At 41.5% G+C, this 17,939-nt stretch overlaps 1 protein-coding gene and 1 long non-coding RNA gene across 3 annotated transcripts in view; both read right to left on the minus strand.

The window, feature by feature from the left end:
- Positions 1–6: 6 nt before the first annotated feature.
- LOC103371368 (uncharacterized) lies at positions 7–12,763 on the minus strand. Of its 2 annotated transcripts, XR_520940.1 has the most exons (4): positions 12,604–12,763; positions 2,853–2,907; positions 196–423; positions 7–106 (listed from the first exon to the last, which is right to left on the minus strand). It is a non-coding gene; the product is annotated as an uncharacterized LOC103371368 (long non-coding RNA). The 2 variants fall into 2 exon arrangements; XR_520939.1 differs by lacking the exon at positions 12,604–12,763 and having other exon boundaries at positions 2,853–3,093.
- Positions 12,764–14,366: 1,603 nt separating this feature from the next.
- Positions 14,367–17,939, minus strand: part of mpst (mercaptopyruvate sulfurtransferase) — a 9,869-nt gene continuing 6,296 nt past the window's right edge. Inside the window, exon 2 of the mRNA XM_008300676.1 lies at positions 14,367–15,121. Coding sequence (XP_008298898.1) covers positions 14,823–15,121 — 299 coding nt within the window. The 3' untranslated portion in view covers positions 14,367–14,822. The remainder of the gene's footprint in view (positions 15,122–17,939) is intronic.

Raw genomic sequence — 17,939 nt, forward strand, 5'->3', positions numbered from 1 at the left:
TTGTTTTTGGCGTTTATTGTGCAAACACTGTTGGTGTCATCGGACATGTTTGTGCTGTTCCACAAACACGTGATGTTCTTACTGTAGTCGTTGTAACAAGTGAGATCTGTGAGAAACCAGAGAGATGAGCGTAAATAAAAGAGATGACACAGCAGGTTTTCCTCATTATTTTGGGAGTCAATCCAAATCACTAACTCTGTTGTGGAAGGCTGGGACACTCAGAACTTGCAAAGGCGCAGACTTGAAGAAAATGAAGCAGGACGAACAGGAGAGGATTCCTCTTCTTGGTCTCCATTTATCCTGTCCTCACTACTCCTCGTTTTGGAGAATCTCAAACCATCAGGATGGTTGGTATCTAAAGCTGGGTGAGAACTGGAGGTTTTGGTGGACTTGTTGTTTCAGGACAGTCTTCTTCTTCTCATCCTGTGCAAATAAAAACACACCACAGTTAGCAAGCAGCAGAAATGTGACACATTATGTGTTGCTCCTGTTTGTCACTTTGTCCTATTTGACACAGTTTATTTATTATTTCTGCATCAAGCGTCACACGTACATACCCCTGACCACAAGTAGAGCAACAACAAGGTGTGTCAGCAACAGGTGACAGAAAATAGCCAAAATAGAACCAGTTTGTAGGCTGTGGTTCCACCTGTTTAAATGTGCTGCTAGCTAGATTTGCAAAAATGAGCTCAATATCCAGAGTGGATCTGGTGATGATGTGATGCTTCAGAAGGAAATTCCAAATTCAGTAAGCTTTAAAAGGCCAACATCAGCGTCACATTTAACCTTATGTTCTTTATTGTGTCTTCTATCATTTATTTTACTGACTCATTCAGCTGGAATCCTGCATCCTGCTCAAAAGCTGCTGAGTTTAAAGACTAACAAACAGGAACACCAGGTGAAAAGCAGGTTCTGCAGGTTTTTTTGGTGGGTTGGTTTTTTAAACCTGTTTCATCTGTGACAATAGGCAGCATCACTGACCATAGCAAGGTGCCAAGTTTACTTATGGAAGTCAGAATGGTTGAAGTTGGCTTCAATATGTGTAACGAAACAATCTTAAGTTTGCAGCAGGTTGTGACATCACAAAAGGCTGCAAACCTGAATGGCCTGTCCAGAGACCCACCTTCTGATCTATCACTCAGGCAATCAGAAACACGAATGAATAACAAGAATGAACAATTTAACCCCTTTAAAAGGTCACTTAGTTAGTTGCTTACTTGTTTTTTCTTGTGGGAATGTACAAGGTTCATGTCCATAGTCAGTATATTCAGTTCACCCCCGTATTGAAGAAGCAGATGGGAGGACGAGCATTGAAGCTCAATGATGAACGGCTGTGGATACGGTCAGCAGCATATTATACTGTATTCTAGACACTTAAAGAGGTCGACGCAAATCAATATCAGTTTTGGTTTAACTTTAAAGACAGCACTTTCTGACAGGGAACCGAATCAGTTACACACATGGACGAAATTGCTGGTACCCCTCGGTTAATGAAAGAAAGACCCACAATAGTCACAGAAATAAGTTGAATCTGACAAAAATAATAATAAACAAAAATTCTATGAAAATTAACCAATGAAAATCAGACATTTGCTTTTAAACCGTGGTACAACAGAATTATTTAAAAAAACAAACTAATTTTAAAATAATAAAATAATATATAGATATATCACAAGTTTTATTCAGGAATGTTTGTACCTTGGTCCTTCTGTTTGCTTCTCCAAACTACTGTAGGTAATAAACTGGCTGTGGAAAAAAACCTCACACAACCCACTCCAAACAACCTAAAGTAACCCTTTCATATGTACGCATCCTGTAGCGTCCAAGTTCCCATTAAACACTGGAAAGCGCAGTTTCATTGTTTGCACCAACCAGTCCTTCCTACGCTGGAGTAAGACATCCCAGCCCCATGTTTTACCATATTAGACTTTAGCACCCTGACCAGATGTTGATGTTGTGTTTAAGCAGAAGACATTTTCTGACAACCAGTTGAAACAGTAATCTGGGATTGTTGAGGCACCAGCAGAACAGTTAGGTTTCGAAACAAAAGTCGTCTGTGTAGAGTTAATTTTTGCCACTTGATGTGTCATCTGAGCGCTGTCAAAGTGAGACATACATATGGACTGTGCTTCGCTGTGATTTTACTGCTGGAAAAACACTGATGCCTCAGTCAGAAACTGATACTGCAGCTCAGTCAGTTTCTGCCTCAGGTTTGCGGCTAGACCTCTCGTGGTCTCGCATTGTGGGAATCGCATTTGCAGATACAAGTTCCTGTATACTGTTCAAATCAAGACGTTACCTGTGCATATAAAATGAGTCACAATACTTACTTTGGTTCAGTGTTAGCTTATGGAAAACTTGAAAGTGGATCATTCTGGTTTTAATTCAAAGTTAGAGGGAATTAGGTGATGAAGTAGAAACTGATTATCTTGCTTTGTGACTTGTACTCTTGCATCTTTTACACCTTGACATACATAATTCTTTGACTTTTTGTCTTCAACATTGCTGTAGCTGATGTCAGTGTGATGTGATCCATCTCGCATCAAAAAATCGAGCACAGCAACAACACATGAATAATCGAAATCACACGTTTCTTTAGATGTGAGTGTAAAGCTCAAACTGAATGACTCGTGGTTACACTGAACAGTCTTCCATGAAACATTTTCAATAATGTCATCACACCATTTCTCATTAAAATGTTTTTAAAAATCCCCCCACAGTTTGCAGGTGCCTGCCTGCTGCTGCTCTTTTATACCCTGATGACACGCAACTATATGTGATTTACCGTCTGTGACTTGTTGGACATTAAAAGACTTAGAAAGAAGCACAAAATGTGATCATTAGCATCTTACCTGTTAAAGCTGGACAGGATCTGCCTTTAACTTTGGTTTTACTTCATCTGATGTTCTGTGGAAAAGCATTCAGAGGTGACGTTTTGCTCTCATATATGAGTAACACCCCATGAACAGATAAAACAGACGATAATGGTTTTGATCTCTCAGAAAGTGGCTTCTAAGAAGTTCAACCACGAATCAGGACGGATCTTATACGTCCACTCTCGATTTGAATCCAACCCCTTCTTCCTGACTAATCTGTGACCGTTCAACCTTACCTCAGTCTTTGCAGTGTCTAGTCTAAAAACACTTTAGTGCCGTTTCCTCTAACATCTCCCTTCAACTGAAAAATAAGGATGTATTTTTATAGAAATACCTGCCGTGAACCTGTCTCCACATCTAGAAGCTGATACAGTTCAAAAGAAAAAGACAAAAAACCCACACAGTTGGATATCGGCAGTGTTTTTATTCCTCATACAGGTTTATTATTTATATATCTTTACTTCCCTACAGTCTGTCATTTCCCCAGTTTGTTTTATATACTGTGCAAATCTACAAACACACACTGTCTGTCATTTAATATGTGCTCGCTATGTGCTCTTTTTTGTCCCCATACTTGCCGTTTGTGGCAACCAGTCCATTGATATGCACTGAACGGTGGCTGCTTCACATTCAAACCCACTGACATTTAAACTCTGTGAAAAACAGGATGAAAAGTAAAATGTGTGTGTGTGGTAGGTTGAATTTGTGGTTATTATAGCCTACTGCGAAGTGACAAACAACCACAGCCCTACTTACAACCTTTACTTCACACTTCACTTCGCACAAAGACCATACGGTACCTTTTTGAAATAGGGAGAAAGGTTTTACAAACGCATTCATGTTAAACTAACCATTTCTTTCTTTCATCTATCTATTTTCGATACCTGTGGTGGGTCATGAAGGAGCTAGATCCTGTCTCAGTGATCATTTCACAAGTCAGGGACAGAGACAGACAACAAACGCTCACACCAAGCTAAAATCATCAGTTTGTCTATGTGTGAAAACCCACACAGGTGCAGGAGACAACATGCAAACTCTACACAGAAAAGCCTCTGGTCAGCTCCGAGCTGCACACTGCACCGCCGTGCTCCCCTCTTTTTCTTTTTTGCAATTTGCAAACAACGTTTACATGCACTATATAAAGTATAAACAATGCAAAAGTCTAATGCCTTTGTATGTTTAGATGTCACATAATACACTCAGTGAAGTGTCAAACTTAAATTTGCATGACAGCAACCTAACACATACAGCAAGACTCATAAAAAGCAGCTGCAGCCAGATTCCACAGATTCTGGTGAGTTCTCCGAGATGTTCAGATCGAATCTACCTGCCAAGTGCCTTAAAAAACTGTGGTCGCACCAAATTCTGCTATGTTTAAGTTTGACATTTTTCTTCACTACATCAAGTCTATTGGAGGCAAAGCAAGCTCACTTTGCTTTTAACAAGTACAATTTTTTGCACAGTTTCCATATCCGCTCGCAGGGGAAAGCCCACTTCCTCCGGTCACCTGTTTGTGTGATTTAATAAAGGTCAAAGTGTTTTTCTGAGAAACTAAATGTTCCATTATTCTGACAGGTGTACTTCCTGCTATCAACAGCTACAGCTCTAAAAGGAGCAGTAATCAGATAACAGGCCATGGCATAAAGTTACCATCAGCATGACGGATATATATATATAAAAAAAAAAAAACTGAAGTGTTTATTTCCAGTTATGTGGATTGTAGATAACAACAAAATGTTGAGTTTTCTGAAAATCTGTCTCTTAAAAGTTACAAATGAACGTGCTCTCATTTGATAAAAAATAAATGATAAAAAGGCGACTTAAAGGGAACCTGAACTGAGCAGATCCTTGAGAAAGATTTAGGTCACTCGGCTGTAACTGCTCACTATAAAGATTTTTAAATGTTTAAACCATCAGTTCAGTCACACAATGAATACATATTTATTTAAACTAAGAGCAACAGTGAGGTAGAGGCTTCATTTGCAGTATAGCAGAGCAAGGACAGAAGTCAGCCAAAGATGTAGGCATTCATTTAGTAAACCTAATGAAAAATGTTGGTAAAAATAATAAGAAAAATAATGCAACCGAGGAGTCAAGCTTCAAGACAAAGTGAATCAGCTAAAACAAAAACAGCACTGAAGTGACCAACCTAAATTAAGGACAAAACAACGATTTAAGCATTCAGACTGTTCTGCAGGTTTTTTCCATGCTGCAGCTGCACAGTGACTAAAACTGGATTTCCTGAGTTCTGTAAAAATAACTGGCACCTGCAGCGAAATCCGGTCATAAGAGTGAGAGGGCTCGGAAAAAAACACAGCAACAAGTAATGTGAACAGTTTCATCACAACTGTACAAAATAGTCTCATCAGCATAAGGATGCACATTACACTGAGAGACATAAGAAAAAATGGCATCCATATCAAGAGTAAAGAGAATGGGGCCCAGGATTGAACCTTGTGGGACACCTGTTGCAATTTCCAATAGCCACACACTGCTGTCTGTAAGAAGTTTCACTGAAGCCAGGCATGATCAACCGCATTGACTGTCTTAGAATGATCAATTAAAAGAGCTGCATGGTGTTTCCTTATGTCCACAGTCTAAACAATATCTATTCGATTAAGAGTAGCAGCAGTAACAGCGCTGTGCTTGCCAACTCACCAAACCTGACTGGTGTAAGCTTTAAAGAGAATGTGTTGAGAGAAACTATTTTGTAGGAGTTGTGCTGCGGTTAACAAAAACACAGTTGCCTGCAGTTTCTAATAACAGCATTATGGCTCTCCTATTGTTCCGTTATGGATACCATATTAAAAGGGTTGAACTCCACAACGGGTGTTGTATTTCAAATATTCTGTCCGCCCTAATAGCATAGATGTCCGGAACAAAATCGTAGGAAAATAGTAGGAACACTGTACTGCCACCACCTACTACGAGTTCAATAAAGATTAAAGTTTAATGATTAAAGATGCCTTTATTGAACATAAAGGGGAATATTGTTGACAACACCAAGAAAAACTGAAAATGTAGGAGCCTTGTAAAAGCACACTTTGGGCTTCCCTAATGATGCAGCCTCGATCAAGCATTGTCGTCTATGAAGATGAAATTAGGCCCGTGTTGTTCATGCAGGGGCACAATGACTGGATTAATGATGTTATTCAGACAGTACAGGCTTGTCACTGCACCATTCACTCAGTGTAGGGCAGTTCTGTGTAGACTAGACACACCTGCCAACACTGTAACTTCACCACCACCTCCAAAGGCTTGTCGAGTGACAACAGTGGCTGATACACAGCGCTCTCCTTGATGCCTCCAAATTTGTTGGCGGCCATCATTGCTCAACGTGAATCGACTTTCATCAGAGAACAGCACTGAGGCCCACTGGTCCCTCGTCCAGCGTAAATGCTCCCTGGCCCATGCAAGACGATGACGCCAGTGTCTGGTGTGGTCAGGAACCCTTGTAGGTCGTCTAGCACGCAGACCACGCTGATGTAAGCGGTTTTGAATGGTCTGACGGGACACTTAGGTGCCTCTCAAATCCTTAAAATATTCTTGGAGTTGAGTGACATCGATTATCCGCAGGGCACTGTTCACAATGAAGTGTTCATCAGTGTGGGATGTGGCCAGACGACGTCCACTTTTACGCCTTTCTGTGACTCTTCCAGTCTCTCTGTATCTCTGTTGCAACCTGATGATGACATTCAGTGACACTCTAAACTCACTTCCGTCTGAGAACATCCTGTTTGAAGCCTCACAATGGTGACGTACTGTTGATGAATTGTCAGGTGTTGTCTTGGTGTCACGAAAATGTGAACAGCATGATGGGGGAGGACTGTTTAAATACCAATTCTAATTGAACATGGAAATTTACTGGTCAATTCATGGATCAAACACCTGATAGAGAAAAGGAAGTTGTGCAGAAAGTACTGAAACATGTGCATTCAAAAGTTTAGAGACGTTCAAATTGATTTCACATGTAAAGGTTATAGTGCATTTTAGGTTCGTCCTGAAATTTCACCAGAAAGTCCAATATCCCTGCTGATTTTGCTCTTTTGTTTCCTGCACATACCAGATGCACCTATTTGACCAACGACTTTTACTACTACTGCCCAGTATTCATAGCAAATGCCTTATCTATGAAACTTGACATGAATAATCTGTTTACAGTGCTGTATAGTAGACTGCCCAAAGATGCTCGATGTAGCCTGTTAATACTATGCCATAGCTGATTGTAAACTAGTTGGCTGTATTCACTGCATCATAACCACCGTTCAGTCTGTCTGTTGGAAGTTAGGTTGGTTTTCGTGAAATTTATTAATATATTATAATATATCATATTAAACAATGTCCACATCAGTGCAGCGTCAGGACACACACTGAAGACACTGCTCCTACCCACACACTTTGGTGTTGCTGGAGCTCTAATTAGCTCAAACACTCACATGCACCCTGATGCAACCTCCTTGTCTCTAGAAAACTGGCTCAGGGCTCACGTTTATGGTGGGTTCAGTTTGGATTTTCACGTGTTTTTTTTTTTTTTTTTTTAGGTTACGATATGCTTTTTCCATACTCCATATATCTTAACAGGACATAAGTAGTAGATGGACGTCAGGTGTGCAGCAACCTACTCTCCGACTGGTCCGTCAGAAATAATTTGCTGCTGTCTGATCCGTTAACTCAAACCTCTGGTCTGCATGATCTCTGTCAGGAGTCTTGGACTCTGGTGAGTGTATCAAGCTTTCAAATCAGTAACATTCAAAATTGATAACACAGTTCAAAGTCATGCTGGACAGTCCACAGACTTTCCAAATGAATGACTGTACGTATTCAGTGTGAACACTGGACATTTAAGTGACTCAGTTCAGTCAGTGCTACGTCCTATCTCTCCAGTCTACGTTCTTCTAACCTTTTACACGGAGGCATGTTTATCTGTTTAGATCTATCTTCTTGCAACATTTTGGACTTTCCCTAATGTGGTTTAACAGCGATCTGAAATAGTTGACATTTCTCTCTCTCTCTCTCTCTCTCTTTCCTTTCCTCCTCTCTTTTCTCTCTGTTTCACAGAGACACAAGCAACCACAACTACATGCGCACACTAAACAAACCACTTCCTGACCTCTTCTCTTCCCAGAAAGCAATTTTTGTTTCCAACAACAAAAAAAAATGCAAAAGATAAAACGCTCATTCACTCTTTTCTATCGTTTCTTGTGCTACACTTTTTCCTGACAATGCTGGTGCAGAGGCTTCTGAGGTTTCAACCTCTAACCGGCAGAAACGGAGCTACTGTCAGCTCTGCTCGCATTTAGATGCATTAATAGTGGAACTGAGCTAACGTGCATCATTCAATCTAATCCTGTGCACAAGATGCTCAATGTAGAGTCTTAATTAGCATTTTTAGGACAAAGAATGAAGATGGTTGACTGGATCACCAGATCACCATTCAAACTGATTCAAGCCCACATGAAGAAACAAAGCTCATCATCTATTTGAATTTGTCTCAGTTTTTGTCCTCATGCTGCACGTCATCTGGCAAGGCACTGCAGCATATTATAAACCACGATGTAGCACTGTGGCATCCAATAGGCCTTAAAACCCACAGAACTACAGCTGAAATCATGTGTCCTGGATCATATTTCATGTTTAACTAGCAGCTAAAGTGACACAGTGCCACCAATGGAGCCGTTTGGTGTAATGCAGGGCTGCTTTCAGCATAAATACCACCAACCTGTCACCAGCCCAGATGGCTGAGGTTGCATGTGGGTATGTGGAAGTACATTCTGGCAGCTGCTTAGTCAAACAGAGTGAGTGTACTATTCACTAAAAATGATCAGTTAGAGATGTCATAGAGAAGTCTTTATGGTACATGTCTCTACAGGAAACTAACTCACTAGTTTTACTAATTGGAATCTGAGACTAGAGCCAGTTTGGTTATAAAGCCATCGTTACTTTTTGTAGCTGGATGAGTTGAGAGTGGGAGACATTAGCATGAAGCACAGCAGCAGGATGTAGCATGTAGGAGTAAGTGGCTTAACCAGCTACGTGACTGATCAGTAGAATAATGCTGTGAGCGACCAGCAGGTTGAAATGTGGCCGTTTGTGTTTTAAAACTGTTGCATGGATTGCTGCAAGCATTTGTGTTCTCCAAAGTTCAAAACCTCAATTTGTCTAAAACTTTGGTTGGTATCATCAGCATATAGGTGTAGTTTTCCATCTCAAAGCACAGCCACACAGACTGGAAACTCTGGTTTATACGGCAAACAAGGAAAAAAAAAAAAAAAGAAACCATTAACCATAAACCTGACCTTTAAATTATCTCTCTGTCTGTCTCCTTCGTCACTCCTCCACACTGTTTGCCTTATGTCTCTGGCTTCTTCCACCTTCTGTCAGCTTCCCACATAGACCACATCTCTCGATTTGAAGCGGGCTTTCCCCTGCTTCTCTTTCTCTCTCTTCATAACTACTTCTGAGCTTCGTGTCCCTTTCTTTTTCTTCTTGTAAGTCAGTATTTTAAAAAGGCAGTAGACATTTTGAACTGCTTACTGGGATGAAATTCAGGTTATTGCCAATGTTTAACATTCATTCATTAAAAAAGTTTGTTTCTAAAATCAGATAATCGCTTTAATGGTAGGTTCACCAACCACAAAACGTTGTTGTCAGTTTCAGTGGAAGATTTCAACATGTAAGAAGCAGTGAAACCTCCACAGAAAAGGTGGTGGGTGGACTTTGAGATTGTAATATTTTATCAAAGTACACTGCTTGTCTTACGTTAAAAATAAAAAAAAAAAGGAAGAATTGAGATGTTACCAAGAAAGTCTCACAGTTTCATCCCCATCATGACTGATGTCATCATCTTGGTTATTGTAAAACACGCACACATGTACGCTCACACTAAAACCGCTTACCGTTATCATCCTCTACAACGCTGTTATCAGAGCTGCTCATCATTTCTCGATATAACCTCATTCATTACATTGACAAACCCCCCAAAAAACAGCCGTTACCCTACCTGTCCAGTAGTGTTCTGTCCACAGCTCTTTCACATGTGACTGTCCCTTATTGCCTCGATCCTTAGTGATAAATAATTTCCATGTTTGTAGAGTTATTCAAGCTGTATCGTTTCCCTTCTACAACTCAGCTATCGTGTCTGAGGATCGAAAGTGACGCATCGGAAAGGTTTCCGAGTAAGAAAAAAAAAAAAAAAAAAGGTGGTTATGTGGTTTCCCCTCATGTGTTTCTTTTGCTGGCCTGCTTTGCTTCTTTCTGTTCCCTTTCAACTGCTGCTCATGTCAATTTATTTGTAACACTTTAGCCCCAGGCAGAGTGTTACTACGACAAGCAGAAGACATGATAGTAAAGTGGTTTCCAGAACTACACCTTAAATCTCCTTCCAGTTTTTCCCAGTTGCTAAAACACTGAACCCCATTCTCTGGACCAAATTCTCAGTGGCCTAAACTCCTTTTTCAAACACTCTTTTGGCCAAACCTTAAACACTGTTCAGGTACTTGGACTCAATTTGTCAAACTCATCTGCTCTTTGCTGCAAAACCTTGAACACATTCTCAGTCACAAAACACAATTCACACCATGACACACTTGTGTTGCAAACTTGTAAACACTGGCAGCAAAACGTGAACACAACTCCAACACAGCTGTCAGCTTTTACACATAGCAGCTCAACACACATTTGTAATGATGTGATCAGACCAACTGGGCAGGATAAAAGTCAGCTCAGAGTGCAATGTTGGAACTTGTATGTCAATCTGCAATTGACAGAAACATGCAGAGTTCGTGTGAGAGGTGGTGGACGAGGAGGAAGTGGAAGAGGAAGACCAAGAACAATCACTACTGAGGAAATTCTGGTTCTCGTCCTGGTTCGGACACCCGGGATCTGGAGTCTCCATGTTCTCCCCGTGCAGCGTGGGTTCTCTCCGGGTTCTCCGGCTTCCTCCCACAAAGTCCAAAACCATGTTGAGGTTAATTGGTGATTCTAAATTGTCCGTAGGTGTGAATGTGAGTGTGCTTGGTTGTCTGTCTCTAAGTGTAGCCCTGTGATAGACTGGTTACCTGTCCAGGTGAACCTGCCTTCACCCTGAGTCAGCTGGGATAGACTCCAGCCCCCCACGACCCTAGTGAGGACTAAGCAGTGTATAGATAATGGATGGATGGATGGAGTCAGATGAGATATTCATATTGCTGATGTGTCTGTACAGGAAACATGAAGCCAGACCCACCAGCTAGCTCAGGATTTCTGAAGCTTATTAATTCAAATACTTCTCGTATCTTGTACGTACAAAAACAGAAGCATAGAAACATTGATTTCCTTGATAGTCTGGTTGCGCAGCCCGTTCACCTTTGCTGTAGTTAAGAAGGTATCAGAAGCTGCCCACGTCTAAAGCCCACTTATTTACGCATCAAGCTTGTTTGTCGTCGCCATTAAAAGGCCAAACTACAAGCTGTGGTTTTACAGGGAGGTGAGAAAATGGAAGTGAACCTTTGGTACTACTCACTTTTCTGCATGAATTGGTCAACACATGTGGTCTTATTTACGTCAGAAGCATGGACAAACAATACCGAACACGTCTGCTAAATATTCCTGTGGCTGGTGGGAAAAGTATAACAACCCGTAGATTTAAAAAGGAGTTATTTTGGTTTATTCTCCATCATATGTCTGCTTTCTATGTCGACGATACAACATAGTAATGGGTAAAATCACAAAAAGTTTCCAGTATCACAACGAATTTAACTTCAGCTTTTTGTAAACCAACAAAAAGAAAAACTTCTGCTCTGGTAACAGCAACTCTCACTTCTCTGTTTGAACAAACTCTAAGCAAAGCTACATGACAACCTCTGTGACCTCTGCATGTTTGGAGCTCAACAGTCGTTGTTCACTAATCTCTGAAATGTTCTCCAGTGCCAAGATTGGTTGGACTTCATTTCTACACAGATAAAGTATATATATATAAGAAATATAAATAAATAAACATTTGATAACCTGTAGAACAGACATGACAAGACAGTCATCTGAGCTGTACTGTGCTGCCCTCCAGTGGAAACTAAAAGCATTTTCATATGACTATTACATCCATCCATCATTATCTATACACCGCTTAATCCTCACTGGGGTGGTGGGGGGCTGGGGTCTATCCCAGCTGACTCAGGGTGAAGGCAGGTTCACCTGGACAGGTAACTAGTCTATCACAGGGCTACACTTAGAGACAGACAACCAAGCACACTCACATTCACACTTATAGACAATTTAGAATCACCAATTAACCTTTTTTTAGACTGTGTGGGAGGAAGCCGGAGACCCCTTCAACTCCACACATAAAGATCCTGGGTGTCCTTCTTTCTGCGAGGCAACATTGCTAACCACTGTGCCACCTTGCAGCCCTATGACGATTACAACGGTAAGAAAATCAGACAGTTTGATGTTGTAGATAGGAAAATCAACAGACCCTAATATCATGGTGATTAAGTGTTGTGCACACATGACACAAATTTCTTACAATATTCTTGAAGACAGCCGAAAACTGCCTCATGTCATTCTCAAGCTTATTATTGTTATTTATTAAACACACAAACAATCTCTTGAAACCAAATAATAAAACTGGACAAAATAGAGATTTCTTTGTAGCTCACTCCCCCTGTGAACTATCTCCTACAACTGTGCCAGTGGACCTCGTGTTTAAAGCCAGATAACAGAAATAATTTCTTTATCAGATCAACACACTCACCAGTTAGGGCCAGAAAAACCCGGCGACTCCCTCGGCCTGGAACAGCAGAGATGAAATTGGTCGACTCCTTTTAGTGTTACTCTTATACCATTCATACAAGAGAGTGATTCAGCTGCACTAACAGAGAATTACGCTGCATTACCAAGGGTCTGCTTAAAAGGAAGCCAGAAATGTGGAAGCTCGAAACCATTTACTTCCTTTTCTTTATAACCCACATGTGTCATAGTCACTTGACATTTCCGATGTATTTAGAGTACCTATTTTTGATGGTGCTTTACAGAAAAATGATTTTGGGGTCAAGTGTGTTGTTGGTCAAACTAAATATTTTTAATTTTAAGAAAGTCACATGGAGAATTCTAGATTGTAATGACCACTAACTGGTTAGATATACAAAAAAAAAATCAAATGATTAGCTTTTTTCAATCGTGTATTGTAACTGAGGATTTGGAGGATCAATTCAGATTCTGAAATATGTTCAATTATACACACTGATCTCTTTAATACTGTTTCAAGGCCTCTTGTGCCACCAAAAGAGTTCTGAACTGTTGAGGCCTGGATTCCACGGACCTCTGAAGGTGTCCAGCGGCATCGGGCCTGAAGATATTAGAAAGATTCTTTAAAGTCCCAGAAGTTGCAAGGTGGGGTCATGATGGGCCAGACTTGCTTTTCCAGTCCATCACACAGATGAATTTGAAGGAGAAGTCAACACCTTGAACCCTTTATCATGTTCCCATTCCTCAACAATTTTGTGGCAACGGTTAGATATGTGCTACCTGTCCAAGTAGAATCCACATGAATGCAGGAGCCAAGGTTTCCCAGCAGATCATCGTCCAGAGAATCAAACTGCTGTCGTCTTCGGAGCATCCTGCTGCCATCTCATCTCCAGACAACTCGCCAGGCCATCCGCATGGTTCTTCAGACCAGACCACCTTCATCCATTGCTCCATGGTCCACTTGAAGACTGTCAGTATGGGCACTCTGACTAGTCTGTAGCTCCACTGCCACATATGCAAGAAGCTGTGATGATCTGCGTGTTCTGACACCTTTCTATCATCGTCAGCATTAAGGTTAAGCTGTTCTGGTGGGATCACGCCACATGGGCCAGCCTTCACTACTCAAGTCCGTCAGTGTGTCCCAAGTGCCCATGACCACATCACCAGACCACTGATTGTGCTTCTCTGGACCACGTTTGGTGGATGCTAACCACTAAATACTGGAAACACCCCTTAAGATCAGCTGTTTTGCAGATGCTTTGACCCAGTCATCTACCAATCACTATTTGGTCTTTGTCAAAGTTGCTCAGATCTTTACGATTGCATATTTTTCCTGCTTTTAGCACATCAACTTCAAGAACTGACTGTTTGATTGACCTGCTGCCTCGTATATCCCACCCTCTCACATCAGTGTTGTTCACGTTACCTGTCAGTGGTTTTAATGTTGTGGCTAATCCTTGTATACGTGCAGGGTCGGGACAAAATATAAAAGTAACACTGGAAATATTTTGTTTCAGTTTACTGATTTGTTTGAAACAAACTCTTTTCTTTGTCACTAGAGGACACCATCCTATTTCAAAAGAAGCACTCCAGTCTATACGTGACTGTCTAATCAGCTTTCTGAACGTTCAGATCAGAGTCCATCGGTCAACCCACCAACCTGACAAAGTAGACTATGCTCTCAGCTCAGATTTGTGTCCTTTTTGTCAATCCTACAGCCCCGATGAAGATTTCACTGGATGTAAATGACACGTCAGCAACTCCAGACTCTGTGATTCTGAGTGTGGCTTTGTTTTATTCCAACATTAGCTTCAGACAAACCTTCTCCAGCTCCAAGACTGATTAAATGAGTCCAGTTTAGTGTCCTTAATGTATCAATATATTAATGTTAAAGGAACAGTTGACATTGTTTGTGCTAAATATGAACCCACATCTAGCAGACAGTTAGCTTAGCTTAGCACAAAGACTGGAAGCACTTCACGGACTCGTTTAACAATTCTGTTGCTGATAGGCCTATTTTTTTAAAAACTTTTGACCGAGACAGACTCTCCATGTCCTCCTGTTTCCAGTCTTTATGTTAAGCCAAGCCAACCCCTTGCTGCCTGTAGCCTCACAGCATGAAGACACAAGTTCCAAAATGGCAAACGACTCCTTCAAACTTCAGCGTACTTTCCCCAACGACAACAACTAAAGAGTTTGTCGTGATCCAGCCCCAGCTCGATCCAGTTACAAATGTTTCCCTCTGCCTTCAGATATGACGTGTTCGGGCACAGCGCGGGTGTACCACTCCGACCACCCTCCGTCGTACACCGACACTCCTGGGTGACCACACTCGTGGGCCGCCAGCGTCACGTGGCACGCCGTCACAGCGGAACCACACAAGACGCAGATGGGAAGGCTGAGGTCCACACCGGCCCGGGTGAAGAGCGCCCGGAGCTGATCCTTGGGCAAGAAGTGACCTGAGGAGGACAAGAAGGAGTGGAAGGGGACGCTGATGGAGCTGGGGATGTGGCCTGGTTCTGTGTCTGTCAACCAGAGAGAGAAAAGACATGGAGGATATGTTTTTAAATGATAACATGCACTTTTAATTTACTGTCAAGTTATAGGAGGTGGACAGATTAACAGAACCATATAGTGGAATATAATAGTCCTGCACCATAAAGGGTCGAGGATTTGTAAATACTTTTCAAGAGGGTCATTCAACTTGGAATTTGCAGTGTGGTTTCTTGGATCACAAAACTGACACATTAAATGTTGAGGTGTGTAATATACACACTGAGGATTGATTTGGTTTCAGGTTTGTGCCAACAAAAAGTCAAACATTAACTGTGTTTACTTTCAGCTCATCTTTGTCCGTCACCAACTCCTGAGAAAAAATTGCGGCTCTTTAGCTGCTTTAAGCCGCTCATTGTTCACCAGCTAATCACTACAGTTGTGCGTCTCTCATTTGGAGCTGGGCAGGTGTTGGTAAATGGTAAATGGTCACTTATACAGCGCTTTTATCATCCATTCACACACACACATTCACACACCAATGGTGACAGAGCTGCCAGGCACGGTGCTGAATGCCATTGGGAGCAACTTCGGGTTCAGTGTCTTGCTCAAGGACACTTTGACTGTGGAGGGGCGGGGATCGAACCACCAACCTTGCGATTGGAGGACAACGTGGAAGTTGTTTTCAGAACAGTTGTGTGCTGTTGCTGGAAGCCACACTAATGTGAGCAGGGAGGATGAACTAAAACAGTAAAGTTGTGGGCTAGAAAACCAAAATCAGCTGAAAGACACTAAGATGCTTTGTAACGTTTGCTTTGTCCCTACAAGCCACTACTTGCACATTGGTATGCTTTCTATTGTTATTGTTGATGTGTATGTCCTTAACTCCGGCTCATTTGTCTCCAGTGTTCTTTGTTTAGCAGTTTGCTGTTTATGACACAGATCCTGTATCAACAGTTTATCTAAAATCACACCAATAAATACAACAAGTGTACGACTGAACTTTGCAGCAGGAGTCATAGACAGTCGTTATCTTTATAAGATGCTTTTAAAGCACCTAAATGGGGCTCTCTATAAAATTCGGACCATATAGATAAAACAAACTTCCACACAGCGTTTTATCAAAGAACCTCCACAGCCATGATCCTCCCACACAGGGACTTATACCAAAGTTGTCTGATTAAACCTCCTCTCAGGACATAATTCACATCTGAACTCTCCTGTTCAACTGGTTGCATCCATTACATCTATATTATTGTCAAATTGAGTTTACTTTTCAACACATTGATTGTTCACAAGTGTGTCGTGCCCCCCAGAGTGTTTCCCTTGAAGGACCTCTTAGCACAGATTATTTGTACAACATCCCATCTGCATGCATCACACAGAGTCAGAGGTCACAGGGCACAACAAGCGTTACATCATCCCAGCTGCACCCCAATGTCGACTCCTCAGCATCACCAGAGACGCACAACAGACTGTTTGAAGTCAGTGATTGAAGATGACGGCGTCACAGTGCACACATTCAGCCCAACGTCACTCTGATCACTGACTAGACTTTAAACTGTGACCTTCTGGCTGCTGGTAGGACCACGTGGACTAATCAGCTGGACTGATGAAGCGGTTTTTAACTTTTCCTCATGTTTCCTCCAAGAAAATATTTATTTGCAAGAGAGTGACATTAAAAACAGAAGAGAGGGAAACACAGACGTATTGGGGCAGACAGTGTATTTAATAAGAATTGTTGTCTGTTGACTAAGTGGTTTAAATGATGAATATGGCTGAGTGTTGTTTTATATCATTACCAATATGCTGCATCTTAACTTGTTTATCAATATCAATGCATTTTTTCCCAGTAATCTACCTTTCTTTTTAACATTTGACAGGAAAGATTTTCTTAAGCGTTGAATATTGTATGAACATATTATATGATAAACTGTGAATCTAAGAAAGTGTTTGGTGATTATTGACAGCTTTGGCAAAAATGGACAGTTTTTCTCCAAAGTGATAAATGCAGTGGATAAATCCTGCAAAACCAGCAGTTTGTTTTCATAAATCAGGATTTTGAGGCTCTTTCACGTCCCCCTGCCTGAACACGGCACAGAAAACTTCTCTGTTTATTGGCTACAGTGTGTTTGGCTGAGGTCAGAGTTCACTGCTGAGGCTGCTTCACAAACGGAGTTTCACCTGCAGATGAGCCTTTTGACGGCACGCTGAAGAGAAGAGTGTTTGTCCGGACAGTATTTAAGCATAAAGGTCTGTGTGTGTGGGAGTGAGAGGTGTGTGCAGTTAGATAACACACGTACTATTGGTGTCTTATCACTGAGTTCTAATCTCACTGACTGCTATCTGTGAAGACTGACACATCTAAGGATGGACGGCATATAAACCCCAGACCATTCAGTCTGTGTGCTACTGTCCAGCAGTGTGTGTGTGTGTGTGTGTGTGTGTACATATAAACATATGGGTCAGTAAAACACACGGTTATGTGAGTATGTCCTGTCTGCTCGCTCCTCCTCAACTGTTTGTGTTGTTCAGTGATTCAGGCTCTGCTCCCTGTGTGTGTTTGTCCAGAGCAAACTCTGCAGAAAGCCTCCGTACAAGGAAGTGGAACATGATGGTTTTTTGCACCGTACACCTGTTTCCTGCTGAGCCCAAACGGTCACAGAATGGCGTGTTTTTGTTTGGGTTTTTTATGGGATCAAATAGTTCCATTTCAGTACGTTGATTTGTTTGTTAAATATGGATGGAACTAAACACATCTACAAATTAAGCAGCTATTTTGTTTGTGAAAAGAAAACTGAAATTGTTATTCATGTCTGTCCAACAGCAGAACCTCCGCCGTCTCCGGCC

This window comes from Stegastes partitus, unplaced genomic scaffold (genome assembly GCF_000690725.1).
Source record: "Stegastes partitus isolate 25-593 unplaced genomic scaffold, Stegastes_partitus-1.0.2 Scaffold1573, whole genome shotgun sequence".
NCBI lineage: Eukaryota > Metazoa > Chordata > Actinopteri > Pomacentridae > Stegastes > Stegastes partitus.